This window comes from Lissotriton vulgaris, chromosome 2_1 (genome assembly GCF_964263255.1).
Source record: "Lissotriton vulgaris chromosome 2_1, aLisVul1.2, whole genome shotgun sequence".
NCBI classification, from domain to species: domain Eukaryota; kingdom Metazoa; phylum Chordata; class Amphibia; order Caudata; family Salamandridae; genus Lissotriton; species Lissotriton vulgaris.
The window spans coordinates 311,058,331-311,085,665 of record NC_141687.1 but is presented as its reverse complement, the minus strand read 5'-3'; the positions used below and the strand labels follow the sequence as shown (position 1 = coordinate 311,085,665).

The 27,335-nt window shown below is 43.7% G+C and overlaps 1 protein-coding gene across 1 annotated transcript in view; it reads right to left on the bottom strand.

Annotated features, from left to right (window-relative positions):
- LOC147730244 (multidrug and toxin extrusion protein 2-like) overlaps positions 1 to 27,335 on the bottom strand; it is a 1,772,530-nt gene that overhangs the window by 1,206,788 nt on the left and 538,407 nt on the right. Inside the window, exons 5-6 of the mRNA XM_086958534.1 lie at positions 22,098 to 22,140; positions 6,801 to 6,845 (exon numbers count right to left, since the gene is read on the bottom strand). Coding sequence (XP_086814660.1) covers positions 6,801 to 6,845; positions 22,098 to 22,140 — 88 coding nt within the window. The remainder of the gene's footprint in view (positions 1 to 6,800; positions 6,846 to 22,097; positions 22,141 to 27,335) is intronic.

Here is a 27,335-nt window from a genome sequence, read left to right as displayed (position 1 = left end):
TGCCAGCAATGAAAATTTTGATCCCTTTATATCGCCAGCAAATTGTATATCTGCCTCTACTGACTTATTTCAGGAAGCAGATGTGGAAAAGGCAATATTAGATACTGCTGCTAATAAAGCCCCGGGACCAGATGGGGTGCCATCTGACTTGTTTAAGGTCGACCCCAAACTATGGGCTTCAGTTCTGACAAATGTTTTTAAGTCCACAGTAAACTATGGTTTTCCCGCCTCTTGGTCCCGCTCAACCATTATACCAGTCTTTAAAAAAGGCCTTCGAGGGGACCCGAGATGCTACAGACCAATTTCACTAATTGACTCCTCTGTAAAAATCCTAGGGAAAGTTTTGCTGTCCAAATTAAATGATAGGGTTAAGGAAAAGGGGTTATTAGCGGAAATACAGTATGGATTTAGAGCCGGGAGGAGTACTGTGGATCAGAGCTTAAACCTGTACTTTTTAGTCAATAAGTATACAGCAGCTAGAAAGGGTTCTATGCATCACGCTTTTATGGATTTGTCCACAGCTTTTGATCTAGTTAATAGGTCAAAGCTGAGGACAATCCTATTGGACATGGGGATTGATTCTGGCTTGGTGCTTTATATGGCGGATCTTCATCGGGAACTTTATGCCAATGTACAAATGATGCATGAGGGCTCTTGTACTAGATTTTTTAAATCTGGGAGAGGGGTGAGGCAAGGGTGTATCCTTGCTCCTCTCCTTTTTACACTGTACATTAATGCCCTGGAAACAACATTGTCACCAGCCACATTAGACGTCCCGCGTATAGGTAGCACCGCTATTCCGGTGCTCTTATACGCGGATGACGCGGTTTTGCTAGCTCGTACCCCCATTGCCCTCCAACAGTTACTGAACTCCTTTGGAGATTTTATGTCTTCTCTGGATTTGGTTGTTAATTCTTCCAAATCCCAGGTCATGACTATGGGGCAACATGTTAAGAAGCAAAGAACACTCTTCTGTAAAGGTATTGAACTACAAAGAGTAGTGGCATTCACATATTTGGGAGTTTTATTTGATAAAAATTGTTCCTGGGCCCCCCAACAAACTGCTAAAAGAAATGCCCTCACTCGTGCAGGATCTGCCCTGCTTAATCTGACCCATCGCCTAGGGGGAAAGCCATATGATGCAATTAAAAAAATATATAAAGCCAAATGCATAGCATTAACCATCTATAGTGCTGCTATTCAGGGTTGTACCTCAATGACTGAAATACAAATGACTGAAAATAAGGTATTTCGGTGTCTTCTCTCGGTCCCTCAATCTACTGCCAGTTTTGCAGTACACCAGGAATTAGGTATGGGGTATGTTGAAGACCTGATAAATTTGGCCCCCCTCATACAATGGATAAAAATATGGCTTAATCCAGACTTAATTTTAAACCAGCAAATCATGAGGGATTGTATTTGCCTAGATAATGCCAAAGATATCAAATGGCTTTCCTATGTCAAATCTGTTTTTACTAAGCTAGGAAGACCAGAAATTTACAAAAGGCCGGACTCTATTATGAAAGGAGACATAAATTGGGTTAAAACGCACTTCATGGCGCTAAGGTCACATGAGCGGGAGGCTGATGAATTGCTCAAACCCACAGTAAGAGCCTATTTTTTAATTGCTACCCCAGATTCCTTGGAATTATATTTAAAGGTAGTCACTAGACCTTTCCGCAGATGGCTACTAACAAGGTTCAGGTTCAATCAAATCCCTTTTTTGTTAGGAACAAACCAGGTATGGAATACTGTTGACAAGGTTTTACCCTGTGACTGTGATAATTGTTCTGACCAGGACACTACTCATTTCATCTTTTTCTGTAAACATTATTCAGTAATAAGGAAAAAATACATCATTCCATTACTTAAGGACACAGGGTTACGTCAAGTCAAACCTGCTCTAATGTTCCTGCAATTGTTGCACAATGTCTGGGTCATTTTTAATATTGGGAGCTACTTGGTGGCAGCTGTTAGATTGAAAAAGCTAAGACCTATTAATATCGCTGAAGTATGATGCTCTATGTTTTAATGTAGTCCATTGTATCTGGTTAGGCATTTTGCACCATAGGGTGTAGTATTTGGCTTTTAAAACTTATGAATGATTATTATTGATTTTATATTGTGCTCACCCATCGATAGAATGTATTTATATTGTATGTTGTATTGTGTCCTTTTATGATTTTAATTTAATCGAATAAAGTGTACTGAATTAATGGATGCAGCTCTCAGACCCTGGTGACAAGAGTTGATGCTGATGTGGTTGCCTGTTGGTATGTGTGTTACCGGGTGTCTGATGTACCTGGCTACAACTCTGCCAAGAAATCCAGCTCTGACTGCATCTGGTCAAGCTACTGATCTTTTCCTGCTTCCTCCTGGACTGGCACATGTGCACCTATGTGGTACATTAAAAAAAATGCATGTGTGAGGAACTAGCTCAATAGTCAGACAATGTTTTTTAAGTCATGTAAGAGATTGACACATTTACATGGCCCAGGTCGCACACGTCGCCTGACAGCATGACCTCAACATAATCGCCTATGCCGATGACACTCAACTGATCCTCTCACTCACCAAGGACCCCATCACCACCATAGCCAACCTCCATGAAGGAATGAAGACCGTCAAGACGTAGGTTCTCATCCTCGGCTCCAACCCATCAGCCTGGGACGACTCCTGGTGGCCAACGGCACTGGGGTCAGCCCGACCCCCGACCGACCATGCACGCAACCTGGTAATAATCCTCGACTCAACGCTCTCAATGACCAAGCAAGTCAACTCCGTCTCCTCCTCCTGCTTCAACACCCTCTGCATGCTCCACAAGATCGACAGATGGATCTCGACAGATACACAATTGTTGTATAGCATTTTAGGACCCTAGTGTAATTTTCCCGATTAATGCCCTTATATAGGTATAAATCACCATATCCTTACATAGGCATAGAAATCATAACCATATTTAGACATAGCTCATGCAGACCAAATACGGCAGGACTACTTCCACTAGTTCCGAAAATCCACAGTGATTTCTTGGAAAACTCGGCTTCAGCTGAGTTTTCAAAAAACTGAGACTCTTTGATGACGTTATTATGTCCACCTTCAATCTCGGCACCTTCAAGGTATAAATATGCCCACACTTGCCTTAGCCAACACACGGTGGTTTGGAACAGTTCGACTATCGACTTGCCCGACGCATCCTGCTACAGCAAGTGCCGAAGGAAGCCGACCCTCCAGCAGACGCACTGAGAGAGATGCTGTCTTTTCTCTGGCTGAGAAATCCAGCTCCAGTGTTTCCAAGCTACCCTTGTGGGTTGTTGGGAAATCGAGTTCTGAGACTGACCTCCTTCATTCTAAACCAAGGTATGGAGCTGATTAGACCCTAAGACAAATCTTGGATAGATTCTTGGCAAAAAGAATACAAAATTTATGCTACACTACACAAGAAAGACAGTCACCCAGGCCCTCGTCAGCAGCAGACTCGACTACGGAAACGCCCTCTACGCAGGAGCCCCAACCAAGCTCCTCAATCGACTACAAAGCATTCAAAACGCCTTGGCACGACTGATCCTCGATGTACCACGACACGGCCACATAACACCCCACCTGAGAAACCTGCACTGGCTCCCCGTCAACAAGAGGAGTTCCTTCAAGCTCCTCATCCACGCACACAAGGCACTCCACAAGACCAGCCCAGCCTACCTCAACAGACAGCTCTCCTTCTACACCCCCAACCGCCAGCTACGCTTCGTCGACCTCTCACTCTCCACCGTCCAGCACATCCGAAGAACAACCACCGGCGGGAGATCCTTCTCCCACCTCGCCGCCAAGACATGGAACACCCTCCCACTGAGCCTACGACAGACCCAAGACCTGCTGACCTTCAGGAGGATACCAAAGACCTGGCTATTCGATCAGTAGCGGCCCCCACCTCCCCCCCAGGCAGGTGGGTGCCGCTACTCTGGACCCTTGGAACTCTGCCAGCTGTGCCACTATCTTCGTCGGGGCACGAGTGCAAAGGTCATACCACGTCTTCTTAAGGTTGTCGATGGATCTATTTGGGACTCCCAGGGCATTGATTTGTTGCAGCATCTTCCTCTAGATCTTCAGTTTATCTGACTCTGGTAAATCCTGGGAGCACCACTGGTCAAAAATTATTTTGTGGCTGTTGCAGTAACCATATGTGAGAATTTCTCATTTTCTTTCTGAAAACTTTATTTTGCGTTTCCGCTCCTTAGCTCCCTTTTTGCTCTGCTGGCTGGCCCTTCGATGCATGGATGAAGTCTGGATGTTGCTGCTGGCTCCTCTGTGTACTCCTACTGCTATGTGGGATTCACAATAGATACCACTTCCTGGTTTGGGGTCCTTCTGCTGTTCCAGGAAGTGACCAGGCACTTTTTAAAGCCACGGTCACAAATTGTGACCCTCTTGCAATTTGCAACCCTCTCACAGTCAATTTGCGACACACTAGTAATTGATTTTGCAAGCCACTCACAACTTGCAGACAATTAGAGACTCGCTAAATGCGAGCCCGGGTAATTTTGATCTGATTAATAGTGACCCTCAAATTGAAGGCCAGAATAGGTCATACATTCCATTTACTGACTTGGAACTTCCAAGTTGCTAATTCTCGCAAATTGGGAGTTGCTGAGATGTACATTTGGCCCCTAGAGACATGCATTTGTTAACTTACATTGGATTCACAAAGGTAAGCTTAGACTTTTGGTCTAAACTTAGACCAAACATCTAAGTTTATGACTTTTGGTATTCATAAAGGGCATTTATGACTACTATCTTTATTAACCCTGGGCATAGTGGGGCTACGCAAAGCACCACAAAGTGGGGGGAAATCTACACTCATCCACACACTTCGCGTAACCCCACTACGTGCTGCCCGCCTCCCTCCCTCCCTCTTGTAAATGCCCTCGAAATGATTTTAAACATTGTACAATTCATTAAAACGACTTACCTGACATGGGGCATCCCGGGCTCCCTCTTCCCCATGCGCATTTGTCAGGAAGAAGTGGCGAGAAACTAGGAAGAGGGAGCCCCGGGACGCCGCATGTCAGGTAAGTTGTTTTAATTAATTTTACAATGTTTAAAATCATTTTGAGGGTATTTACAAGAGGGCGGGAGGGAGGCGGGTGGCAGGCAACTTCGCTCCGCCATGGTGTGTGTGTAGTGTTGCCTACTACGCCTACTTTGCGAATCGCGACGTAGGCAACACTACGCACACTCCGTGGACGGAGGGGAGCGCTACGCCCTCCCCTAATCTTTATGTCTGCACTCAGAGCGGATAAAGATAGTACTTGTAAAATCTGTGCACAGAGTACTAAGGCAAACAAAAACAAGATCAGCAAAAGTGGAGGAGGAAAGCAAAAGGTTTGGGGGAAGGCCACACTAAGGCTTACAGGTCTAACATTACATTTTGTGATTTTTAAAGCATAATAAGTACAAACAGTGGGGAGGGATTTTCCTTAATGAATCTTTAGCAAATAGTTTTAATTAAATGCAATATATTTAAGTGAATTAAATATTTATTTCAAAATATAGTTAATAATGCAATGCAACATGCAATAAAGCATTTTTTTATTTTGTTTTACATTCAAAATAAATAAATGAATACAATAAATATATACAATTAAATTATATTGATAGTTAGCATAAAAATATTTTTAATACATTTAATAATCTTTTTACATTTTCCCTATACTTTACCATAGTGAGATCTCCACCCCAGGAGCAGAGAATTCTGCCCAAGTATACAATGTTACTCATAACTTTACCCCATTAACTTATTTTTGGATTCAATATTTAATTATTTAAATGCATTAAATCAGGTTAACTTATAATTAATTTTTAAATTCCTACTTTTACATTACAAATTATAAAAATCAACTTAAATTTGTCAATTTTAAAAGGTTTTAAATATTTCATCATAAAATAATATTTACCTTTTATTTATATATAATTCCATTTGATACAATATAATATCAAAAGTGAAAATCCATTATTTTTTTACATTATTTATGAAGGGGTTCTATTTTAAGTTCCTTCCCTCTGTCTATGGGAGGGTGTTGCAGTACCAATGGTTGGCCAAGTGTGGTGCTGGACTTTTCCAGGTCTGAGCTATAATTATTTTGGGACCTTTTCGTCTGTAATAACTTTATATTCAATTAATTTGGCTTCACCACATGTTTCAGGAGGTGAAGACATGTAACTCTACACTTGGTAATTTACTGCAAAGTTTAAAAATAATTGTACACCTGTAGATTCATTCATGTGAAAATGTACCTTTGTGAGTACACTACACCCCACTGACTCCTACCCTTTGAAAAGGCTCAAAGTATCCTTTTATTTGTGTTTTTTAGCGATTAGTTGTCTATTTCTGTGTTTAGTGCTTTATAAGACCATATTATTATAATGTTGGTGATAATGATTTTAACAATGATAGTGATTTTATCTTGATCAGATTCAATCTTGTTAGGTGTATACTATAAAAATATATACAAATGCAACAAGTATACAGCCCAACAACCTACCTTACAGGGTACATTATCAGCCAGAGAGATGGCACAAGAGCTTTTTGTTTCCAAGCAACAAGAAAGAGAAGACCATAGTGAAGGTGGGACCTGAGTGCAGGTAAAGGTGTGGAGGACGAGTCACTCTATTGATATGTGGCTTCTCTGTCAGTTAATGGGTTCAAATCTGATACACGGTTTTCACATATGGCAAAAGTGACATGGATTCAGCAAAGATAAATCAGTTCTGAATACACAAGGAAAAATACATAGAATGTTTACCTGGTTTTGCAAAAAGCTCCATTGCAGTTGTGTAACAAACCTCTCCTATAACACAAAAAGCAGAAACATAATTTTCAATTGAGTTCACAAGACATGTAAGTACATTAGTGTGTTACAAAGCAACAGGAGTATCCTGCCTTCAATGCAGGACAAAAGTATTTATAAGTGTGTCCTTTTCCCTTGGTCTCTTTTATATGATTGAGGGTAAAGACAGCATACTTAAGGCGGAATTTGCTGTAGATGAAGGCATCTTCTGACTGACAAGGCATTCCCATGTAATTCAGTATTCCAACTGTGGAACGGGTGAACAAGATATTCATCTGACAAATACTGTAAAAAGTGCATGAAAATACTTATGAATGCATAGCGTCATTGATGTTACAAAGATTTCCACTGGCCACCATAGAGTCACCTCTTCAAAAAGGAGAACAAATTGAATTTATGATTACAAGGATGGCCAAAAACGCATCCACTAGATTTAAGTTTTTCTCTGCAGTGTTGGTATAAATGATAATAATTTTTATCAAACCTTAGAAGTATGAATTAGATTGAATCTAAATTGTATCTCAATTCTTAAATCTTCATAAAAGAGGGCTCATATATTTACTGTTGTCTCTAATTTAGAGAAGAAGTTTATTTTGGCTGGGCTGTAACCATTGTGGCTTTAGCTTCTTGCTTCAAAGTGTCTGTGAAATGGATGTTCTTGTTTAAAGTAGGTTAGGTTAGCCATTTAAACCCCTCAGTTGGAATTGTCCTTGGAAATCCATCTTAGATGTCTTCAGTACTACATTTGAGTCGATGTTTGCCGGTGGGGAGCATTGGCAATTATTTTTGGGAACCAGCACTTTTTTTTTCGGAATTAGGGGAAAACATACAAAATGAGAATATGGAGAATGAGAAAGACGGGCAAAACTGTCACAAAAGTAGAAAACAGGGACCTGCAAGAGTGAGATAAGAGAGCAGGGAGTATCTTGTAGTAAATTAAAACGATATGAGGTGGATTTAAGACTGCTAGTCTTGGTATTAAGTGTGCCAATGTTTAATTGCTCTGGCTGGCGGCTTCTGATCAGAGCTCCAGGCGCATGTACACTTTCTTTTACAAAAGAAGCACTGGTTGAATTCCTTGAACCTTTCATTAAAGGAGTTTGTACTTATTGGGGCTGGCAATAGCTAAAACCTGTTGATTGTTTTAAATTTATATTCATGATAAACTCACTTACAGGAACTATTTGCCAGACCTCTTCATCCACTGGTCTGTTGTGCCATTCATATTTCAATTCTGCCCACTACAGAATGCAGCATGGGCAGTAGGACAGCCCCCTTTATCCACTAGGTAACTTCACTGTGACCGGAGTTCATGAAGAACACATGATCACACAAAGTAGTTCCATCAATGTTGGGGACTACATTGGCAACTCATGCTTTTTGAGGGCAAAATGTTTTAGCTTTTAGCTATATTTTTTTCCTGTTGGAGAAGGCCAGCAGCTCCCCGAACAATAAATAACCAAGAGCCTTGGCAAAACAAAGGAAGCACTGACAAAGCCAAAAAGCAGACATGTGCCAGTGCTTGTTTATCTAAGTCATTGCCACTAGCTGTCAGTGAGGATAACTGAACTTGATTTGGAAGGGAAATCTGCTCTAATAACGTCAGAATTTCTATTCTGCACTACATCATGCATATAGAAGAAGACGTTCATTTAAACTACTATATGGTCTCAGGGTACAATCTTACTTGCCATTCTGGACTCCGCAAATCATAATCACAATGGTATTCATTTGAAGAATCTTGAAGATTTTTAGTAAAACATATTTCAATAATAGCTTATTTCCATTACATAATATATTCAAAGCTCATGATTGGGTGACTTTGTTGTCTATATAACTTCGCTGCTCTTGATTCAATGGCATTATTAACGATCCCTGTGTCTGTCCTACCCAGAAGCATTTCAGTGTCAATGTGTTCTGATTAGATGTGTTGTATTTTTCCTATGCATAATTGGACTGCTTTTGTTTTGTTTTTAGCCCTGCTTGGGAATACATATGTTTACTTGCTCCCTGCTATTTTCTCAGTATTGCACAATTTTACTAATCAGTTTCCAGATGCTCCCTGTCCCACTCCCCATCACTCTCGCTTTGATCACTTTTTTTTGTCGAGGGTCTATTAACTGCAAGTGTTGTCTGGGTACTTGATAGCATTTTCATATTGAATTCACCTTCTAACTAGACCACCATGATTCATGACATATGTGCGTGCATATGTTAGGCGCACACGTCAAGATGCATACTTGCACACACTGTTGTCCATCTTGGAAAGGTTTTTCTTTCAAAGAAAACCCAGTTCAAGAATAGCGGCAATGGATAAATCTTTGTGAACGTGTTCACATTCCATTGACAAAAAGCTAGATCTTTTATAGCCAAGACCTACATACTTTGCCATTGCTAGTCATATTTTATTAATCATGTATATTTTGTTTTTGCCTTCGTGTGCTTAGAGTTTTTTGATTCTACAAGCATTGTTCTGTGTGGGACTGCAACAGGCGAGTATACAACCATCTCAAGTTTAAATATCCAGCATATCATTCAGGACTGATTGCAGCATGAAAAAAAGTAGAATGTATTTTGGATCAAAATTGACAACAAAATGTACAATGCCTACACCACTGGTTCATACGTTAGGCAATGAGAACACAGCTCTGCTCCATCTGAATACTACCAAACAGCAATCTTTTCTCATCTGTTTAGCTTGTGCTTACAAAGACCTTTACATGTCTGTCAGTAAACAGCTCTGTTGTGACCAATAAAGAGTGGGCTTTGTGTCCGACACTTGCTTATGACTCAAAATCTTTCTTGTCCATCCCAGTTCTCTGTTCCTAGTGTGATGGTTTTCCGACTTATTATTTTGTTTGTACAGATCAAGGAGAATTTCAACTGCTAACGTCAGTACCTTGCATTGTAATGCATGATGGACTATTTAGCTTTTCTAAACATGTTAATACCTGTGAGTGAAATTCCTGCATGGTGCACAAAATGCAAGAAATTCACCCGTTTTTTCCACAATCAGAGCATAATCAGGCTGATTCTCAGCTTCGACCATGGACAAAAATAAGCCTAAAGCTGAACATGCAATTGCTTTTAGAAGCAGTGTAGGGGGTGTGGCAAGCTATTTAAACTAATGTTAAATGCATTACCGTAAAGCAAGTTTTCCGTAAGAGAAGATGTGAGCCTGTCCTGCCAGCAAGGTGTTCATGTCAGTCTAGCAGGCAAGCTCTACACCTAAGGTCCCCTACTAGGGTGGGGGGGACACCGTCAGGGCCCTGCGAGTGCAATTAACTGACTGTAATTATCATTAAGGTACTTGCTGTCCAAATATTTCAATATAGCTTGATTAGACTTTTAGGATTTGCACTGACTGTCTGCCACAAAGAGGTGGAGAATAGTCGGTCTTCCCCACCCCCGAGGGCAGCCCCTGCAAAGGCGGAATAGGGGCCCATGGGCCTGCCCAGATATCCCCCTGCAGAAAAATTCAGTCCCTACCTACAATCACCTGCAGAGAAATCTCCGCCTCTCTTAAAAAATCAGGCCAGGTGCTGTGTGCACTGTGAAAGATGGATTAGCTGCTTCAACAGCCGATCCAGCGTTTTAATGATGCATTGCCCTAGTGACTGTGCATTACCTGTAAAAAGGTACACAGAGCTGTTCTGTGCCTGGCACAAACATTGAAAGATGAGCTGAGGCACACACTAGTGATGTCTATCCAATGTGCAATATGGCCGCTGAGTGCTAAAACCAAGGTGATTAATATGATGAATGTGACCACTCAGACCAACTACCAAGGACCATCCCAAACTCAGCCATCCACAGCTTACTCATGACTCTCAATGGAACAGCATCATTCCACCCAGCATTAACATATGTGGTAAACCTCTATTGAGTGAAATTCCTCTCTTCTGGTAATGGCACACAACCATTTCTTGCTATAGCAGGCAACATAAAAAGAGAGATCCTTTCAATTGCATCATTTCATCCTATCACTCTCATAAGACCCCATCAACACCAAAAACTGCAAATGCTGTATGACGGAAGTTACCCCCTGGATGTGCACCAACAGTCTAAAACCCAACACCGAGAAAACGAAAGTCCTGATTTTTTACTCCACAACTTCACCTGGGACTCCACCAGGTGGGCCACCAAACTATGATCCACCTGAGACTACCAGACACCCACTAACAGGGCACGAAACCTGGGCATGATCATGGACACACGTTTTCCATGGGACCCCCAATCAACGCCATCACATCCGCCTGCATCAACATCCTTCACATGCTCAGCAAGATATTCAAATGGCTCCCCAGATACCAGAAAGAACATCATACAGGCATTGATCACAAGTGGAATATACTATGGCAATGTCCTCTACCACGGAAGAGCCGCCCACCTCACACACCAGCTCCAAACCATTCAAAATGCTGCGCGATGACTGGTTCGCAACCTTACCTGCCACACCCACATCACGCTTCACCTCGGGGAAATCCACTGTCCCCCCCTCCAGAAATGCTGCCACTTCAAGATACTTATCCTCACCTACAAAGCTCTGCATCAGAATGGACTCGTCTACCTCAACCTCCATCTACACTTCCACCAGCCAACTCACAACCTCTGATCTAATTACGCTTTAACTCGCACACATCCACCACATTCGCAGAAGCAGGTTAGGAGGCCGCTGATTCACCTACCTAGCAGCAAAGACCTAGAATGTCCTCCTTCAGGACATCAGAACAGCTATCATGCTAACTACATTCTGCAAGAAACTGAAGACCTGGCTCTTTTCCTGATGCTCCAGACTGTCCACATTTACAGAGTGCCTAAAGACCCTCACAGGCAATTTGTCCAGACTCTACCCATCATTTTACATTACATAACATTGCATCCAGGAAATCAAGCAATTGATCAAATATCAGATTCCTTTTAGGGGCTACTTCTACATCTAACGTTTTATTATGTGCACAAGCTTGTGGGTGCATTACTGTGTTTTTCTTATTTGCGAATGGGAGATAAATAGCGAGGTCCTTTTGATGGGGTTAAGCTGGGAGCACCATGGTGGATGGCTTGCAAAGAAGGAGTTTCCAGAGGTGACGCCAAAAGAGGCAACAGTTCTCCCACCTCTAAATGAGGCACGAGGCTGAAGGTGTAGGAGGAGACAAATTTACAGCAGATGGCCTTTTTATGTTACCCTTATTATCGTATCCCACTCCTGATAGCTATTATATTTTACACACCCTGGGCGTAGTTTGCGGAATTTTGCTACGTGGAACTCAGCAAAGTTAAAACAAAAGTGGCTGAGTGCAGTGTGAGCTGCAGGTTGTGCTGGTATTCCTGCAGCTCGGGTAGAAATCTACCTGAGTGGCAGCTCACACTCGCAGACTTACCGTCCACGATTGCGAACTTACTATTCGCGATCGCAAGCAGGGAAAAAAACTCCGCTGCATGGAGTTTTCTGCACTCCGCGAGCTCCGTGGATTGTGGAGTGCAGAAAACTCTGCAAACTCCGCGAACGGAGTGAAGTTCACCGCCCAGGCCTATATTTTACCATTTATTGTTCCTTTTTCTTAATGAAATGAAGTAAAGATAATACATTGCCTTATTGATCATAATTTGTTCCACGTTACTTTGGATCCATTAATTACTCAATTATTAATCATGGAATATTTCCACTATTTGCTGAAAATAAGGCATGAAATATTTCATTGTAATATGATATTGTTTACTTATTTCTTTATTTCCCAATAGATGATACGTTTGCGTTATCTACTCTGTTTTATTTTTTCAACGGGATCCTTCGGTCATCATACTTCTTTCATTTATTTTTTTAAATTTTCTTTCAGGTTTTTTTTATCTTGGGAGTCACAGCATCCCATGCCCGTGATGTTTTTAGGTCCTGGCTCTAAACCGCACCTGCGCTACCTTGAAGAGACATGTTGTATATACTTTTTGGGCAGCAGCCCACCCATGGGCTTCCCATTTCCTGGTTCCATCATCGCACTCCAATTCTTTCTCCCCATTTGTCCATGGCATGCCTGCATCATACCTTTTCCTGTGTTTAGTCCTACTCAAGGAACTGTAGGATATGTTTTTGAACTCTTTTTTTCTTTGTTGAAGAGCACTTCATATGACAGGTCGTAATTTCACTGGCTACGAGCTCCGTTAAACAGGCTTGTAAATCTGGTTCTTATCTCATCACATTTGCAGTGCATTCAAAGACAAAGATAACATGTCAGACATTGTTTTCTGAGGGCACCTTTTCCTTCTCTGGCTTTAAAGTGATTGGGTAAATGTTAGCGCATTTCTTGCTATTCTACATTTTTCAAGCAGCCTGGAAACCTCCCCTGCCTCTCTTCTCATCTAAGCTTTTTAATGTTTTAGTGTTGTGCTTTGTTCCTAGCTTACCTACTTCTGCGCAATTTCAGTTACTGCACATTAGAGAGCAGAGGTTCAGAATCACTAACTTGAAAAGCAATATTTAGTACATTCTAATAGCGGATCAGCAACTTTATTTTCTTTTGATGTCGGGCACCCCACCCCACTGCCGCAAGTGTTGCATCCATGGATTTGTACATCGGTGCATGGTGAGCACCAACATCCAGTACTGGGGACTTGGTGAGGCAGACTAATCCCTCTGAGTTTACCACGTAATCCGTTTGCTCATAGCTGAGATATGCGTGTAATGCTGTTCCATCGAATCAATGAAATATTAAGTGGCTTGGATTCGCTGTTGCTCTTTAGAAGCATGAACGTAGCGACAGCCCAGGGAGATGCAGCTTCGCATACCAATAAGCCCCTTAACCAACCAAGGCTCTCTGTCCTCATTGCAAACAGCACCTCTTCTTCCACTCCAACTATGTGACATGATGCTTCATGTAATTGTTTGCTCCCCCTCTCCTCTTCCTTTATTGTTTATCTTTACTCCATCCCCCTCCCCCTCCTGTTGTTGTTCTCTCCAGTCATCTCCCCCATCTCTCTCACAAACCTCGATGTTACTTTACATATGGTGCCGTGCACATGGTTCTGCTTTTTGTACAGCATGCAATGTTTTATTTTATTTTTAACAAGATGCGCAAAGCAGAGCTGAGGCAAGCAGTGTTGATGACATGTTGCCCATATGGTATCAGTACAAAATTATGAAGAGGCAGGCTGTTTGTCAAGAATCAAGGCTCTACGGTTACACACAGAATTTTAAGGGGCAAGCTTTTATAATCTACTAGAATGCATTTCCCACAGTAACAACTTTTTAAGATGTATTTTGCATTTAAGGTGCTCATTATTGTATATGTAGCTGCCTGATGGTGAAACACCCAACAAAGTATGAAATATTTTGTATTGTTACCTACGCCTTTGACCATTCGCTCACTGACCCCACCCCCATTTAATGCAGCATCACAGTTCCCATACTTTTTTTAATGCACATCAACCACTGATTAAGAGTTGGTATTCTCAGGCCATCAACTTGCCACACAGCCAGAAGTGCGGTGTTCCAAAATGACGGCTACGGAGAGCGTCTTCCCAGATTTAAGTTTAGATAATTGTTACATTTTTCTAATTGGAGTGTTTTACTGATGTATTTTCAATGTAGTTTTAATTTCCTCTCGATGGCTCATTATTCATTTCGTTACCATTTTCTCTCTTTTGTCACAGCAAAAGTTCTTTATGTCCAGTAGTTCACTATGGCAATATTTCATTTTCCAATGACTCATTTTCACGTCAGATTGTCATGTCTGTACTGTACCCCTTTAATCTTGTTTTGTCTTAAAATGTGAATTTCTTCCTTAAATAAACTACAAAATCGAACAGGGATAATTATTTTGTACTTAATACATCACCAGCTCTCCCATGGTTATCAACAAACCCAGGAACAGTTTAGTAAAACCTGCACTATCGTGTGCATGTTTAAAACATTTAAAGGCCATAGACATTGTCAAACTTAAACTAACATAAAACACAATTCAGTTAAATGCACATGCATTATTAACTCTGAATCTTGTTCCTACCCAGAATCGAGATGAAATAGAAAGAAAGTGTGCCTGTGGTATTTTGTGGACTGCCACTAATGACAGTGTCATACAAAAACGCATTAATATTGAGAACGCCTACAGCTCTCAGATTGCCGGGCCTATTGGCTTTGCCAATGCTTGTTTGGGTGATGTAATCACATATCACTACCTAATTACCAATTGTCAAAAATTTCTTGCTTTCCTGACTTGGTTGAAGGCATTGTGGTTTGGTGTTTAGCTCAGCTGCACAAATGTAAGACTGGTGGGTTGACTTGCTGCCTGGAAGTCGAGCATTTGTTGTCTATTTCTTTTTTAATATTACTAACATATTAGTTTACATCACTTCACACCTAATACACAGATGCAGATCTCTCAAAACTAAGGGTTAGGAAAATCTAAAGAGCAGTCAGCGCTTGCTGCCTCCACACTGATCTTCACATAAGAGCTGAGGTGATTCTATTGCCTGTAATAGTTCTCTCTTCAGGTATGAATGAGATGAAATATGCGAAATTTGAATGATTTGTTTTTTTCATAATTACGTGAAATCGCATGTAATTTACACAAAGTGTAAACCTGACACTTAAAGGTACATTTTTGTGTGAAATGTAAATGTACATGTATTTATATAGCGCAAATCGCCCACATCGCAGGCATCTATGCGCTTGCGTAGGGAACCCGTCCTGGTATTCCCCTGTGAGATACCCCGGCAGGGTATCCACAAGGTGAAAGCCAGGCATCCCGCGGCGAGGGGCCATTGTGGAGATTAAGCAAGATATTGCCCAGAGTCGCAGAGTGTGAACCCGTGAGTCAAGTAGGCACCGGAGCGAGAATTATCGAGTCCGTGGAAATATTGAGCCCAACCCCCGTCGGGGCGGGGAATTGAACCCTGGTCCAGGGCCGATCACAGCTTCCGAGTCTGCCGCCTCTAACCCCTGAGCCACACTTCTCCACATGAAATGAAATGCATCCTCGTGTCTATTTTGGATGCAAGGATGCATTTCAAGCTCACAAAAGGTACAAAAACCCAATTACCTGCAACAACAGCCATTACCCCAAGGTCCCTTATCCTCGTCCCATTCAGTTACAAAGTGGAGATAACCATCTCTCGACAGAAAAAAGACAAGAGGAATGCTTGGACCCTAATACTGCCCCTCCCACCGGGAGTACGTAAGCAGTACTTACCCAGCATTCTGCCTGTTATTTTTTTCAGTCTGTCAACAGGATAGACGTGGTATGTGCTGGTGCTGCTCCTGCTGGTCTGGAGTGGTGGCGCTTCTTTCCTCCCCCTGCGGGGCTGCCTGGCTGTGCGGGCATGGGGTTTCCGGGCTGTCTCCTGGCCTGCTGGGCTTGCTGGGAGTCAGCCACTGTTGGAGCCTGTTTCCTGCCTGACCTCCCGGCCGTTTGCGGCTGAGGCTTGGTCTCCCGGTTTCTTCTGGGTCACAATCATTTCTTCCCGAGCCTGGCCGGGTGGGACGTGCCGCGCTTGTAGTGTTCCTAACCGATCACCTGGAGTGTGAGCGATTGAGGTGGGGGCCTTGTACTGGGGTTGGCCCCCACTACGGGTGAGTGCCGCTTGCCAGTTTTTCTTTTTTCTGACTGTCCTTCATGCAATATGTACTGTTTCTTTGTGAGGCTGCTGGTGGCTGGGGAAAGGGTGCTGTGTCTGTGGTTTCCTTTTCTGTAACTCAGCTGCTATTCCCCGCCGTTCCCTGGATGTTTCTTCTGAAAGTCGGGGGTTGGATATGAGGGCTGGTGCCTGCGACTGCTGATTTTAGCATCCCGTGTACAGCCCCTGGACATTGTGATGGCCTCGATGTCATGTGGTTCTGCTCCTTCGCTTTCTGTTCTGGCGTTTCCGGCTGGCGGTTCTGTGTTCGCACATCCCCGCCCTGTGGCGTGATGGAAGGGGTGGTTGTGTCCAGAGCGGTTGCACTTGTGTGTCCTCATTCCACCCTGAATGGGTTTTCCTGGAGGCACAAGAAGGATTTCAGTTGGCAGCCCCCAAGGTGTTTCTGGGGGGCTGGTGCGGAAGAGGTGCAGTGCTCCTCCGTGCCCATCTCCCTTCTTTCCAGTTGGCCTGTGGGGTTGGCTGCTTCCTGCGTGGCCTGGGAGGCCTGCCCCAGTCCCACTGTGAGGTGGTGGTACCGCTCTTTTCTGCCCTTGGGGTGTTCCGGGTGGTGGTGCAGCCTGGTGCATTCCTTTAGGGCCATGGGTCTAATTTGGTTTGCTGGCCTCCCTGCTGCAGGGGTTCGTATGCCTTCTACTGTCCTGCCTTCCTCCCAGTACTCCAGGGTTCTGTTTCCGGGGTCAACACCTGATTTTCTGGGGTGTGGCCCCCCTGGGTGGTGCGGCTGGGTCCGTGGTCCCCTTGACCCTGGACAGTCCACCTCACGCGTTGTCTTGTGTGGGACGTTTCCTACTGGGGCGGCTGTTCTTCTCCGCCGCTCTGGTGCTTGCCCTCTCCGGGGCTTCTGATTCTACTGGGGTCTGCCCCGCTCTTTTCAGCTGGTCCAGCGCGGTCCTGCTCCTCGTGCTGTTGCTGGTGCAGGTGCTGTGGTCTGGTCTTAGGTGGGCTGGGTCCACGCTGGGATGTCTGCTTCCGCTCCTGAGCCACTCCTGGTTCCTCTCGAGGCCTCCGGGTGTCGTACCTCGGGCTCTGTGCGGCGCTCCTGCTCCACTCCCTTTGGTCCGGTGTGGGTCTCTTTGGCTGCCATCATCTGTGTATTTACCTGGTGCTGCCACATTCGCGGCTGTCCTATGCTCCTTCGCTGTACTGGTGCTGCCGGTGTTGTCCCGGTTCCTCCTGTGTGCTTGGTTTGCTTCCTGGGGGCCTGGCTGGCTGTTGCTGTTTCAGGCTTCTGGCCTCTTCCGTGCTGGTGGCTGTTGACTCTGATTGCTCCTGGCTCTGGTTCTCTCTTTGAGCTTTTCCTGGTTTCTGGGGTTTCCTTAGGGTTGCCCTTGTGTTGTTTCCTCATCCGGCCCCCTGTGCGGTTAGGCTGTGGTGTGCTGGTTTGGCCTTTTTCTTGACCCTTTCCGGCGTGGGCTGGGGTCTGGCCTAGTGGGTCCTGGTCAGGGTATTGTGAGGCCTGGGGCCTTTCCTTGTCTCCTGACCTTGCTGCGTGCTGGGCATAGGTGTTCGGTGCCTGTGTGTTCCTTTGGCTTCTGCCTCTGCTTGGGTCCTCTGTGGGTTGGGGTTGTGGCCTTTGGCTCTGTCCCCCTTCCTTGATGTGCAGGTTCGGTTCCAGGTTGTTGGTACCAGGTGTTTGCTGGCCTTGGTTGTTTGGTCAGCTATTTGTGGGGTCTTTTTTGGGTGCATCTCTGACCTTTGGTCTGTGGCTTGGCCTCTTTTGCCCCTGTTGCTGTGCCCTGGTTCGTTTTCGGCCACCCTCCCTGTGGGTGTTTTTGGCCTCCTGGGGTTGCTAGTCTTTGGCTCCTTTCTGGTCCTTTTCCATTCGGTTGCGATCTGGCTCCTGGTTGGTTCCTGGCCTCTCGCTGTGGCTACTCCCTCTGGGCTGTGGGGGTCTTTGTCGGTCCTGGTGGTGCTGTCCTTTCTTTACTGTGGCCTGTACCTCTTCTGCGGGGTTAGGTTCGTCCTCTGGTCTCTCTGGGGATCGGTTCCTTTGGTTTTGTGCGGTGGCCCTGTGTCTGATCTGTGCTTCCCTCGTTCCTTGTTGGTCTCTGTGCTTGTGTCTGCACACTGTTGTCTGGCCTTTACTTCTTTCTTTGGCCTTCTCCAGATTGGTCGGGGTTGCTCGGTGTCTGTGAGGCTGCCGGGTCCTGTGTGCCTTCCTGGTGGTTCAGGTCTGTTCCTCCTTGTATGGTGGTTTTTGACCTGGTTGCTCCGTCTCTGGTTTTTCTGGTTGGCGGCCTCCTTGTTGTGGCTCTGGCCTTCCGTTTTTTCTTGGTGGTTTCCGGTCCTTGTTTGAGTCCCTGCGGTCCTGTGCGGGGTTGCTGGCCGGTTGCTTCCTGAGGTTCCCCACTTTTCTGTGCTCCCTTGGATTGCTGCGTTTGGTGTGGATTCCTGGGTGCGCTTGTGGGTTCGGAAGGCCGGTTTTCTGCTTTGGTACTCTCCACTTTGTAACAGAATGGGACGAGAACATAAGGGACCTGTGGGTAATGCTCTATTACTTTCCGGTAATCTTCATTACTCCGTGTCCCGTTGTCCTCGTCCCATTCATAAACCCCTCCCTCCCTACCGGGCGGCCGGCCTTCCTCTGGGGGCTTGGTTGTACAGGCGGGATGATGTGTTAGTACTGCTTATGTATTCCCGGTGGGAGGGGCAGTATTATGGTCCCAGCATTCCTCTTGTCTTTTTTTCTGTCAAAAGATGGTTATCTCCACTTTGTAACTGATTGGGACGAGAACAACGGGACCCGGAGTAATGAAGACTATTGGTAAGTAATAGAGCATTAATGTTGTCATTGTTCATGTTTTTCCTGTGCATCTGGGCTTTATTTTTGTGGTGAATGGCGGAGTTATAAAGCAACTGCTGTAATGATGCAATTTCAGGAATTTCATGTAACAATCATAACTAAAAATTCCAGAAACTGTATGCATTACAGTGGCATAAATAAAATTCTTCCCAAGCTTACCCTTGAATTTCATCAGAAAGTACTCACCAGTGTTCAATGCATGGTTTTAACTGGACTGTATTCTAGTGATCCACCTGTCTCACAGATACATGTCTCAGATGGAGGCAGCTCGTGTGATCAACAACTTAGGTCCATTTTGTAAGAACGAAAAAATGAATACATACATGGTTCATGGTACAGATTTGATAGGCAAGTCTCATGACACAAATCTCCACATGTGGAAGCCAGCATCTATAAGCAATATAGAACTGAAGTATGTTTTACCAATGGTGCTGGAACAATTTTCAGAGTGCTGCTGTCAATGCTATGTCATCAAAGTCACAGAGTTTGTGAAACATCAAAGCACTACATAAAGGTCAAGTGTAGCAAATAACATGTCCATCAGGAGACATATAGTAGCACACTAGTATGTGTCCAGTGGTGCATTTTAGAGCACATTGTCCCATTTAAAGGAGTACATCGTGGAGTGATAGGGTACTACCACATACAGAGAGCACATTTTACATTGAAATGTCCTCTTGAAAAAGCTATTCAATTTGCAATACAAAAGCAATAACTTGTAGAAATTTGGTTTCTGTGAATATTTATCACACAAACTTGGGGGCATATTTACACGAAAGTGATGCATCTGTATAGATGCGTCAGTTTCCCTTTGCCTGAGTGAAAAACCCTTGCACCACCATAGATGCGCCGTATTTACAATACGGTGCACTATGGCGCAAGGATAGACAGATGCGTCAGAAATCCTGACTCATCTGTTGGTGGAAAAGTCACGCATTACTGGAATAGTGTCGCAAGCACGATGCAACTTCAGCAATGCGTCTTGTGGCCTATTTCCAATACACTGTGTCACTCCTTACGCCTGCTTCAAGCAGGCATAAGGTTGCGACGCAGTGGCCTCCTAAAAGTCACGCTGTGAAATCTTGTAGATTTCACTGCATCACTTTTAAGAGGCTTTTCTGCATGGGAACGCCTACCCTGCATACATTATACCTGACCAGGTATAATGTCACGCAGGGCTTTACAACGTGATGCATCTCCCTAGATGCGTCACTTAGTAAATTTGCTGCATTTTTTACGCCGCTGTTGTGTCACAAAAGTGACGCAACAGCAGCGTAAAAGTGACGCAAGGGGCTTGTAAATCTGCCCCAAAGTATCTTGATGTGTTTTGATCTCATTAAAATCTTTGTATCCGTGATAATTCAGAAATAGAAAAAAACAATACACTTCAGTTACTCTTTACATGCAGCTGAAATATTTGTATTCCATTCTTGCATTCCACTTTTGTTGTGTGTTGGGAAATATTTGAGCTTCTGCAGCCCTCTCCCTTCTCATTCTCCTTACTCTAGGGGAATGGTCACTTGCTGGCAAAATTAACTCACTTTGCAGTAAGAAACACTAAAAGTAAACACCAGTCTCTATGTTAAAAAAAGATTAAGAAACAATTGTCAGAAGACATTGCTTGGTATTTGATCATGTGTAGCAAATACTACAAGATGCAAGCAAAATTGATAGATCATTTATTTACCATTTTCATTTAGAACTCCTGCAAGGTTATGCTGGGGGTGCTGCAGCCCCATATTGCCCGGAACTTCTTGTTCCAGCGCCACTGCGTTTCATACATTTTTGAAATAGCTTAATTCCATTAGGTATGTGGCATGGTAAGTTTTGCTTCATTCCACTTTCTTGTATAGATCACCCCAAATATGGACATTTTCTGAAACTCCCATTGATGTTATCTTTACTCTGTTTAGTGTTTGAGTGGGTTAAACAGTTTGTATATTACACCAAATGGATGTTAGCATTTCTGGGCAATCTTTAATGCCCCGAACATGCGGCGACTCAGAAAGATAACTTGCCACCCATATTATGCACCCATTTGTCCAAACGAAATGCACTCACTTTTTTATGATTCAACAAGTATCCTCTGAAATAAACTAGTTATCACCTTAGTCTAGGTTATGAATGTTATAAACATTGATAAGCATCACTCGTAAGCATTGACTTCTGTTTCATCAGGATGCAGTTCAGCAGTGAGCCCCCTTCCACTAACCCTTGATGGGGACTTTGATCACAGGCAAATTGGTTCAGTTCTGCCACAGAGACCTATGGTACCATAATCACTCAGTGAATCCAACAATCACCTCAGCTTCCAAGACACCGCTGATCAGCCCAGCTCTCCCTGGCCATGGTCTCCTATATCATCATGACTAGTATGGGAGGAAAGTCCTTCTCCTCCCTCGCAGCCCAAGCCTGGAACCCCCTATCCATCCACCTCCTGCAATTCCCTATATTGCCCCTCTTCAGGAAGGGCCTCAAGACCCGGCTATTTGGATGACCCCATCACTCTATGGATTTGCCCCCCCTCCAGTGCCTCGAGACCCTCACAAGTGAGGAGTTGCACTTCACCAACCATGATTGATCAATTAACTGATATGGTATGTCTTTTAGTGGTAGTGGCATTGTGATTAAATGGGTAGAGTAGCGTAATTTAATTCATAAGTCACTGCTTGTCGATTTGTGACACGTGAAATAATGAGTTGTGGGTAGGTGATAGCTCCTAGATATTGAGGTATAAACAAAATATCTTATTTTATTGATTTCTAATTCCATTACAATAAATCTTTTAGGATCAAATACGTTTATGAACAGAAACTTACCAGTAGGACTGGAATACAGATTAGTACAAAGTCACCTGCTAACCTGTAATGCAAAACAAACAATTTAGGTTAACTTAGATTAAAAGACAAAATATGTAAAGTACTCTGATGTTGGGGTGATAGTCCAGTTCATCGTTAGCTCTGGTTGGCTATTGCGATCTTGTTAAAGACATGGAAGCAGACATATGTAAAGTTTGTTTTTTGTTGTACTCCCAGGTAGAAAAATTGATCACACACCAATTAGTGGCACCAAATGTGACATCAGAAAGCTACCAAGAAAAAAAACTATCTGAGTATCAACTCTCTTGGTTCGTTGCACAATGAGACCACAGAAGATAAGATATCATTTAATTACACAGGAGGTTTAACACTCAGCATTGAATCCAAAAACTGAAATATATCTAATTTTCAGTGACAGCCAGTAGTTCTGTGAACAGCAGCTCATCAGGGCCATAATATGCAATGTTTTCTTCCCTAGAGCACTTTTGGATTACAGAAAGGGATGGAGGTGCTTGGGCTACCCATTTTTTATTATGGATCGCATTGACGCTAATTGTGTACCGGCACAATCTCAAAGGGTTGCTCTTTCATTTGCATGTGAGTGAGACCCCATTTAAATGAGAACCAATTACCCTTATGCCCCTCCCATTTTACAGATGTGGGCTAGAGGCAAAGAGGTCCTCAGCAGGTGCATTAGCTGTGACCCACAGAGAGGTGGCACATTGGGGGCCCCCAAAGATACTCTTTGAAATGAGGTACGAGTTCGTAAAGACAGGCCAGGCTTTCCCCTGCCAGCAGGTACAGTCATTGGCAGCACATACCTGCAGGGGGATTCCTGCCCCCCTTTAAAAATAAGGACAGTTTGACTCCGTCAGTGAAAGATTGACTAGTGCTTCAATCAGCCATTATGCCTTTCACTAATGCATTTAAAAATGCAGGCAAAAGTTTGCACTTGAACTGTGAATAGCACATTTTCTGTCACATGATGCACTGTCCTGTTCTACACTTAACAGTGCACCACAGAGCATAGTGCATTCTATCTATAATGTGACCCCAGATCAAGCATATTATGGGGGTAGAACAAGTACGGGAATTAGATTTGCATTTTTGTCTTCAATAAAATCATGATCTTATATCCATTGCTTGGGGGGAATTTATATTTCACGGAAAGGAAGGAAGGCTAACATTACAAAAGGCAAACGTTATGGTACATCTTTCTTGGGCATGCTCTCAAACAGAAAAGTAAAGCTGCATTCACCAGACTTTTTGGTTCCTTTCAAATCATCCCCAATCCATCGTAAATGCACACAAGTTGCGATGCCAAGAATGTACTCACTGGTCTAGACTGAAAGCAAGGAAATCCACATTAACGGGTCCTGTCCAGTTTGCGAGAAATATTCCATTGAAACACCCATTGTTTCATTCCCTAAGGTGACAAGAATAGCAATCTGCTACAATGCCACGCAGCCAGGAAAGATGGTCCACCTGCAGAGGTCTGCCAGTGGCAGAGGTGCCCAGTGATTTTGTCAGTTTTGAATTTAAAATCGGAAGTCATTGATCCTATTCACTCAGAAATTGTATCAGCTTTGGATGCAATGGTGCTATTGGCTGGGGGGGAAGCCTTGGCATCAAAAGATTGGCTGTTTCAGTCCCAATGCACATGCACTTGCACCTCTATAGTGATTTTCTCTTATACTTTAAGTATATTTTGTACCGTATAGCATGCAAATATTTATATCAATCAGTGTAGGGGAGGTTGTCCCTACCTCAATTAAGAACAAACAACATTTGGTGTGTGTTGGGAATGGCCTTTCTGCACGGTCCCGTCCAAACATTGTGCCTTCCTGCTCACCTTTCTGCTGATTTTGTTTTTGTTGTCTTTAGGAATTTAGGGGGCTCATTTATGAGGCCCTACGTCACTTTTACGCTTTTACACTTTTTGTGACGCACCAGTGGCGTAAAAAATGCGCCTTGTTGCGCGATATTTACAAAGTGACGCATCTAGGTAGATGCGTCACTTTGTAAACCCCTGCGCCACATTATACCTGCGCCAGGTATAATGTATGCAAGGGGGGCGTATTGACGCAAGGAAGGGTCGTAGAAGTGACGCAGTGAAATCTATGAGATTGCACTGCGTCACTTTTAGGACGCCGTTGCGTCAAAATCTTGCGCCTGCCTCACAGCAGGCGTAAGACTGGTGCAGGCCCTTTGCAGGAGTTGCGTCACTTTTGTGACACACTCCAGCAATGCGTCACTTTTGCGCTTACAGATACGTCAGAAATACTGACGTATCTGTAACTCCTTGCGACATGATGCGTCATACTGTAAATATGACGTATCATTGATGTCGCAAGGATGGCGCAATGAAAAGTGACGCATCGCTGTTTTCTCCCAGCGATGCGTCACTTTTCATAAATGAGGCCCTGGGTACTTTACGACTGCTAACCAGAGCTAAAGTGCATGTGCTCTCTCCTCTAAATATGGTAATATTGGCTCACCCCCAATTGGCATATTTAGTTTACTTATATGTCCCTAGTAAAATGCACATGCTGTGCCCAGGGCTCGTAAATTAAATGCTACTAGTGGCCCTGGAGCATGCTTGTGCCACTGAAAAAGTTGGCACCATACCTGTTTGGGACTCACTTTCTGATGGCTCATACAGATGAGGGGTGACAATTCCAAACCGTTGAGGTGGTCCATCTCCCTACAGGGAATGGACGTTACTGTGGAGCATGGCCAGGGGTCAGACTATGCCAATGTTGATGGTCTCTCCAGATTATTCTGCCTTGGTTAAGAGAACTCCTGAGGGGTTGACTAGCTATAGGCAGATTTGTAGAAAAGCCGAGCGGCGATGGAGAAGCAACTCCACTACGGCAGACAGAGAAATATATGCCCAATCACAGAACACTTCTAAAAAAATGATAATGGACAAGAAAAGTAAAACTACTTAGTAAAATACAACAAGCAGGCAATTCCAGTAAAGAACTATTCTTAACATTAAAGGAATTATCAAACTCCCAGAACCACTAGTAACAAACACCAGTGAGGCTTTTTGCAATCAACTTGCAGGATATTTCAAGGACAAGGTGCTCACCATCTTTAAGTCTCTCTCAGACGAAGATGGTGACATAACAACCATCTCCGCTTCAAAATCTCTACCCCCCAAATTCATCCTAGACTCGTTTGATCCACTAAGCATTGAATTAACCACTCAAACTATCCAATTTATTAAATCTGGAGCACCATCAGACCCATGTCCACCCATGGTTTTTCACATGGCACCAGAGACTTTAAGCGAACAACTTAGCCCACTTTACAAAAAAGTAATAACCTCTGGCATCTTTCCTGATGCATAGAAAACAGTGTCAATCCTGCCTCTATTAAAAAAGGCCAACACAGATCCCAATGAACCCAGTAACTACAGGCCGATAGCCAGAATCCCTTTTCCAGCTAAAGTACTGGAAAAAGTGCTCAACTCTCAATTAACAGCCTTCATCTCCTCGGCAGACATAATGGACTCCTCCCAGTATGGCTTCCAACAAGGGCACGGCACAGAAACCACCATGGTCACGGCAACTGAAGAAATCCGGGCAATTCTAGACACAGGAGCCAGAGCCGCCTTAATCCTATTGGACTTGTCGGCGGCTTTTGACACCGTGAACCATTTTATACTAATCAAACGGATCGAAGAAGCAGGACTTAAGAACTCTGCCTTAAAATTGGTCAAATCCTATCTGAACAACAGAAACCAATATGTCCAGATCGGCAATTCCCATTCAGAGGAATCTATGCTCCCTTGTGGAATGCCGCAGGGCTCCGCACTGAGTCCTACGTTGTTCAATCTTTATGTAACGCCTCTAGCCTACATCATCAGAAAACACGGGTTTAAATTAATATCTTATGCCGATGATACCCAAATTGTGGTATCAATCTCAAGCAGACCTAAAGACACAGCAGATAACTTTAGACAATGTATGCACCACATAAACCTATGGATGGGATCGAATTGTCTGAAGCTAAACACCTCTAAAACGGAGGTTCTGCTATTCGGATCAGACCCTTCTTTTTGGGCTCAGAACTTGTGGCCACATAACATGGGTGCGCTCCCCAACCCAATTCAAAAAGTGAGGAACCTGGGCGTCATCTTTGATGACAAACTGTCCTTTCAACATCAGGTCAACAAAGTCGTATCAATGACATTCCTGAGGTTAAAATCCATACAAAAAATACGCACCTTCATTCCTCCAGAGGCAGTAAAAACGCTAGTCACAGTTTTAGCACTGTCTAAACTGGACTACGGAAATGCTCTATACTTAGGCATCCAAAAACAACATCTGGCCAAGCTCCAGCGGGCTCAAAATGCAGCTGCAAGAGTAATACTGAACATTGCTAAATTTCAGCCCATCTCAGAAGGCCTAAAAAACTCCATTGGCTCCCCATGAAAAAGAGAATAGACTTTAAGGCTCTCTGCCTGGCAAATAAGGCACTACATGATATGGGCCCAGTCTTTCTGAAACAACATCTTACCTGGTACCACCCTCCCAGACATCTCCGCTCAGCTCAGAGCAAACTTCTTCAAACGCCAAAATACAGGAAGGCCAACTGGGGCGGAGAAGCTTTGTCCTGGGGACAGCAAAACTATGGAATTCTCTTCCAATAAATATCAAGAGCTGTCCAACATTACTTGGATTCAGAAAGCTGTTAAAGACATGGCTTTTCTCAAACTAACCAACTCAATCTAACTGACCCATTCCAGGAAATCAGGCCTTTCTTCTGCTGCTATGAGCGCCTAGACGCCCTTGGGCATTCGTGTGCTATATAAATCTCTCTCACATCACATCACATCACAGCTCTTCCCACTTTCTATGGGGGGATGTATACAACGCGAATACTTAGGTACTTTACATTGCGGTTTTCACAACGCAAGTCTTTACAACGACTTGCGCGAGGGCGTTGGACTTAGGATAGTATGATTTACTATTCCAACTCCAGACTACGTAACAGTGGGGAAGGTGTTGGAATAGTAAATCACACTAGTCCTTTGTCTAGAGTACCATCCAGCACAAGTCGTTATAACGACTTGCGTTGTAATGACAGCGAAGTAAATGTATTGCAATGTTTTGACTGCATTGTAAAGGTCGTTTTCCTCAATGGGGGAACTCATGTTAGACCTAACCTTGTTCTTTCTGCTTTTATGACTCTGTGAACTTTCCCCCTGCTGACCAGTGCTAAAGTGCC